The sequence below is a fragment of the Lactuca sativa genome, chromosome 8, assembly GCF_002870075.4.
Source record: "Lactuca sativa cultivar Salinas chromosome 8, Lsat_Salinas_v11, whole genome shotgun sequence".
NCBI lineage: Eukaryota > Viridiplantae > Streptophyta > Magnoliopsida > Asterales > Asteraceae > Lactuca > Lactuca sativa.
The window spans coordinates 258,023,484-258,029,483 of record NC_056630.2 but is presented as its reverse complement, the minus strand read 5'-3'; the positions used below and the strand labels follow the sequence as shown (position 1 = coordinate 258,029,483).

Here is a 6,000-nt window from a genome sequence, read left to right as displayed (position 1 = left end):
ACGTCAGAAAATCCAAAAACAAAAATATTTGTGAGTAATGATGTGTTGGGAAGTGATATCAAAAGGTGATAACAGGCAATCTGGATCTGTGTAAAGTACCAAAGTTGAATTGTCTAGGCTCTGTGTTCTATGCGTTGGTAGGCACGAAGAATTTAATGGACTTGACTAGGAAAAGATGAACCTAAGAAATCAAATGACTTGACAAATCTTGACCTAGATAGATCCATTTAGCCTAACAATACGATGCTCGGGTAGGTTGAGCAGGGAGATATACATGAGAATCCACCAATCACACTAAAGAACCCGTATATAGAACTGTGGTTTTACTTTTCCTCGATGTACGGATTGTGTCCTTAATTCCGGTATTGACAGAGCGACTGGGGAATTCTGATAAAGTAGGTTTGTAGAAAATTATTTTCTTTCTTTCTTACTATTAGTCATATGTTGCCTCCTTTAACTGATTGGAAGAGATCCGACCTGGACTGCAACATATGCAAATCTATTTCTCTGCATATTATCTATGAAATTCTTCATATCTGTTAGCCATATGCTGTCTTCTTTGTGTGATTAACAATCCGATCTGCTACACAGCATATGCAACCTTCTACTTCTCAATCCCTCTAAAAACTATAATTAATAATAATCTAAATCTATCATCTCTATGAATAATAGTCTGCTCACCTAAAGTAAGGAGTATCTCGAAAGTTCTTGATTATTGGGGTATATCAGGAAGCGGGAAACATGTTCTAGTACATCTAAAATTGAACAATTCTAGATTTTCTGTAGATCTCGCTGCTCAACTTAGGTGGACAACAATATCTATGGTCGTCGTCAGATGAATGATCCTTAGGAAGTTTTATCTAGGAACATAGGATCAACTTGTCTTGTCACTTATAGCATGTCCAAAATTTGTCACAATTTTTCGTGTTTAAGTGGACCACAATACTGGCGATCGACCAGATTTATTCATGAAAGGGGAATTACTGATAAATTAAAAACGATTTTTAACAACTTTCATCCCACATCACAAAAGGTTAATCAATTTCCAGTTAGAGGATTAAAGTTAGTTTAGAATTGAATTTTTATTATTATTATCCTTTTATTTTGTGTCATCTTATTTTATTTTTATTTTTTTATTTTTATTTTTCATTTTTAGGAGTGATATAAAAATGTTCGTTTAAAATTTTAATCCTCAAAATGATTTATTTTTGAAATTCTTTTGAGTGTTGGGCTTGGGATTTTATTTTAATAAAGAAGGGAAAAAAAAAAGCCCAAGCATTAAGAAGTATATAAAGGGGTGTGCGGTTCATGCTTGGTCACTGTTTATTGATTTCAAAAAGCAACCGCACACACCTCTCATCTTCTCTCTCTCTCGAAAATCAACTCAAATCCTTCATTTTTTCAGAAATTGAAGCTTGATAACTATAAGAACTACAAAATTGACACCCTCAACATGATTTTTATGCAAAATCGATCAAGAAAAGATGGTTAATCGAGGGTTTTTATTCCAGACTGTGTGTGTGTGACCGCACACGCCATGTGCGACCACACACGCGTGTGCGGCTGGACCGTGTGCGGCTGCACACTTCCTTGTGTGCAGCTTCATACATCCTTTAAGTTCTAAATCGTGTGTGCGGCTGCATACTTCCTTGTGTGCGGCTGCATACATCCTTTGAGTTATAAATCGCGTGTGCGACTGCACACTTCCTTGTGTGCGGCTGTACATATCCTTTGAGTTATAAACCGCGTGTGCGGCTGAACACTTCTATATGTGCGGTTGCACACATCTACGTGTGCGGTTGCACATTTCAATGTGTGTGGATGACCATGAACAGTTGGAATAATTGTATGACTGTACACTATGTGCAGCTGCACACTCTGTGTGTGGATGGATATAGGTGTATGGTTGTATACCCAAAATTGACAATTTTTTTGCCCTAATGTATGCTTGTGTTTTTTCAGATTAACATGGGAGATCTTGAATTTGCAAAGGTGCACAACTCAGCAATCTTTCTTGAAAATCCTCCAGCTGCTCACAATGATCTAAAATTCATTGTTGAAGGTCTTAAGAAATGTTGTCTGGTTCATGCTTTGACGACTAGTCCGGTGATTTATCAGAATTTGATCAAATACTTTTAGAGAAGTGCAATCATCAAGAAAGATGACAAGGAAGAAAAGTATCTTGAAGCAACTATACAAGGAAAGAAGATTCTGATCTCAGAAAGTGTTATTCGAAAATCACTTCAAATCAATGACAGGCTTGAGTATTCTATGAAATTGACGTGTATCAAACCCAAGACGTTCTGGACCACATGGGGTATGAAGGATCATTTCCTCCTACCATCAAGAAACTACTTCCTCCTTGCTGGAAATATTTAGCTCATGTATTTGTGAGCTGTATTTTCGGAAGGAGATCAGGACCAAACAAAATTTATTTGTTCAACACAGGTGCCATTACAGCCTTGGGTTCACGGATCGAGTTTAATTTTTCAAAATTTATCTTGCACAAATTGATTCTAAATGTTGAAGGAAACAAGAGAGACAAGTTTTTGATGTACCCGATATTTCTTCAAATTATCTTCAATGTCATGCATTCTGAGCTCAAAAGAGGAAATGAGACACTGGATCTTAAGTCTGTTGGTCCAAGTGCTCTTGGATTGATGAAGCAGAAAAGGGAAGGAAAGTTCGTTTTTGAAGGGAAATTCCCTTTAATAAGATTTGGAATTTTTGCTGAAGATAGTAATCAATCAGATTCAGAAAATCACTCTAAACCTACAGAGACTAATGATGTTTTGATTTCAACTTCAGAGCCAGAGATTGAAGAAGTTCATGATTCTCCTATAACAATGGTGGCATAGGAACATAATCGTCTACACAATATGGAAGTTGAAGCACAGTTTGTTCATGAAGAAGGCGATGAGGATCTTCATGAAGATGTTGATTTTCTGAAAGAGATAGATTTTACTCGGATCAGTGATGATCTCCCTTCGAGCATTGAACTCAATCTTGACGATGATGATTTTGGTCCATTTCCGGGGTTTGACAGCAGGTGCTTTAAAAAGGTCAATGAAGTTGCTCAACCAGCAACCAAGACTGGGGAAGACGTTAATGCTCTCAAAATTTTTCTCTCCTCTTCCAAGCCTATGGAGGTCTCTTCAAGTCAAAGAGATGTGATTTCAGAGATTCCTCCCTCTGATTCAACTGTCTCTACTTATGCTCCGCCTTTGAGTGAATCAACACAGACACAAACCTCCCAGTCTCCTTCGAAAAGAAGTCGATCAGATTCAAGACTAGGAGTGCCCTCTATAAGCCAAGCACCACCAATCTTATCCACTTCTACCACCACTACTGTCACTACTACCACTACTACAGTCTCTATTCCACCACTACAGTCAAAAGAAGGCCCGAGCACAATATTTGAAGCAGCTGGTTCATCCTCTATTCCAGAGTATTCTCCTACACGACCCTCACTGGATGAAGCCTCGATCAGATTGGCCAAACACCTTGCTCAAAACAGTCCAACTTCTTCCTCCCAGGGAAAAGGCATATCTTTCGGGGAAGAGCATTCAGGTGATGACAAGACTTTAGTGTTAATACTTTAGGAAGAAATTGGTATTCTCAGGCAAGAACTTACAGAGAAGAGCATTCTACTAGAACAACACACTTCTTACATAGAAGAACTCAAAGAAAGAGATTAAATGAAGACAAAACAGATTAAGGATTTGCAGAAAAATCTTGGCTCTATAACAGCTTTTTACTTCAATTTGAAGACTATTTTGTATGATGCCTTCGATGATAAGGTTAAAGCTTTGTTTCAACAGCCGCACGGAATTGAAGATCCTCCCATGGATCCCACCCAATCTACTCATGATGATTTTCTAGTTGATCCACCTCCTCTAAGAACAACTACCATTGTTGATCAGTTTGATAAAGAACCTAAAAACAACAGATCTCGCATTACAATCAAGCAAGGAAAAGGACCGTCACTGCCAGCAAAAGCGATGGGTTACTTTTCATGAAAAACTAGAATGAAAATCGCAAAGCTAAAGATCCTGTGCTGACTGTGACAGATCTCATAAAGCGAAAGTTTGGTGACGAGTATGGAGATCGATCCGGAATCCGAATGTGGGCTTTTGATCCTGAGTCGAACATGTGGGTTGTAAAGAGGAATTCTGGTGTCCCTGAGTATTACAAAAGTGTTCATGATTTTAACTCGTGGACTAAAGTGGATCTTGCTGAACATTCAAGAGCCCCATTCCATAATCCTTCAGAAGATCCAAGCGCGACAAATTTCAAAAGATTTCTTGACAGGCAGGTCAAGGAAAACTTCTCAAAAATGAAAACTGAAAGAGCCTTATACAGAAAAGATAAGGAAATTTTGGATCCTGAATCAGGCGAGCCCATGAAGATTATACTATGGCCAGCAATGAAACAGTAGAAGGAAATTCCTATCCCTCAACACTTTCATGAGGGATACCTTGATAATATGGAATTCTGAGCGTACGATGATGAAACTACCATTGCAGCCATAAAATTCAAGGATCGAGAAGAAGTTTTAAGGATGATAAGTGCTAAGGATTTTCTAAGATTCATATAAAGAGATATATATGTACTCTGTCTCGTCACCAAATCATATGTCGAAAGGATGTCATGGAGGCTGCTGCCAAAGAATATACTGGAATGGTCGACACAATCATTAATGGGAGACTTTAGATGGGATCCATGGAAAAGCAAGATTTGTAGCTGTTTGAAAAACCCTCAGAATGAAGACCAAGTCTATGCTAGCCTCAAACCAAGGGGGAGATTGAAAGGCTATAGTTTTGTGGTTTGGGCTAGGCATTCTTTTGTATAGAGCTTGATAGGTTGATAGAGTAATAGTGTAGTGGTTTGATGGTAGATTGATAGAACTGTCTGTGTGTGTGCGGCCACACACGTGTGTGCGGCCGCACATGCCGTGTGCGGTCGTACATGTGTGTGCGTGTTAGAGTCGAAATGTTGTAATAAGTCGAAATTTGTCTTTAGTATCTTTGAACATTTTTGTAATGTATTTTACTAGGGTATAATATTCGAAGCATCATGTTTAGTCCTTAGTATATTTTTTTGTATGCTTTCATCTCCTATAAATAGGAGTAGTTACTAGTGTCTTAGTAACGAAGTCTTTACAGAATTTTCACTTGTACTCTATAAAACTGAAAAATCGTAATAGAGTCAAACAGATCATATTTACATCAATGTTCAAATCTTTCAATCTTACTTTGAATTTACATTCTAATTCAATCAACACTTGATTCTTTGTCTCATCAATTGGTATCAGAGCAGGAATCATATCTCTGATCTGATTTTCACATTGTTCAAAAGGTTTTTGAATCAACTTTTTGATTCAAAAGTTTCCGCACTTTTTGAAAGTGAAAAATTGTTTAGATCTAAGTCTGTGATTCGATTCTACACTTAATTCATTGAATCGAGTGTTCTAAGAGTGATTTTGATTTGAATCATATAGTTTGTTGTCAAATTCTCAAAGTTTCTTCAAAAATTCTCAAGGATTTATTCCGTACATCAATGGCTTCTTTCAATCTGAATTCCATGACTTCATTTTCTCATCTCCTTGGGTCATCCACCAAAATCCTTATGCTCATCCCTGAGTATTATGATCAGTGGGCTGATCGTATGGAGGATTATCTCAACGGATTGGATGAAGAACTGTGGACTTGCATTTCTGGCAATCTCAAACCACCGTCAAATGTTCAACCAATTGGTTCTTCCTCTGGAAATTCTGAAGTTGAGAATCAATCTGATCATCTGAAAAAGCTGGAGAAGAGGTGTGTAAGAGAGCTAACAGGAGATTTGCCTCCAGTTGTTTACAACTATATGAGGAGTTGTACAACTACAAAGGAAATTTGGAACAATCTCAAGGAAAAATTTCATGGAAGTGAGAAGACAAGAGTTAACTCTGTGAAACAATGCTTAGTGGAACTGAAGGACTTTAGACAAAAAGATGGT

At 37.7% G+C, this 6,000-nt stretch overlaps 1 protein-coding gene across 1 annotated transcript; it reads left to right on the top strand.

The window, feature by feature from the left end:
- Positions 1–2,879: 2,879 nt before the first annotated feature.
- On the top strand, positions 2,880–3,602 carry LOC111903600 (uncharacterized serine-rich protein C215.13-like). The gene has a single exon (XM_023899368.2). It carries the CDS (start codon positions 2,880–2,882, stop codon positions 3,600–3,602), a length of 723 nt encoding a protein of 240 aa, XP_023755136.2.
- Positions 3,603–6,000: the final 2,398 nt, after the last annotated feature.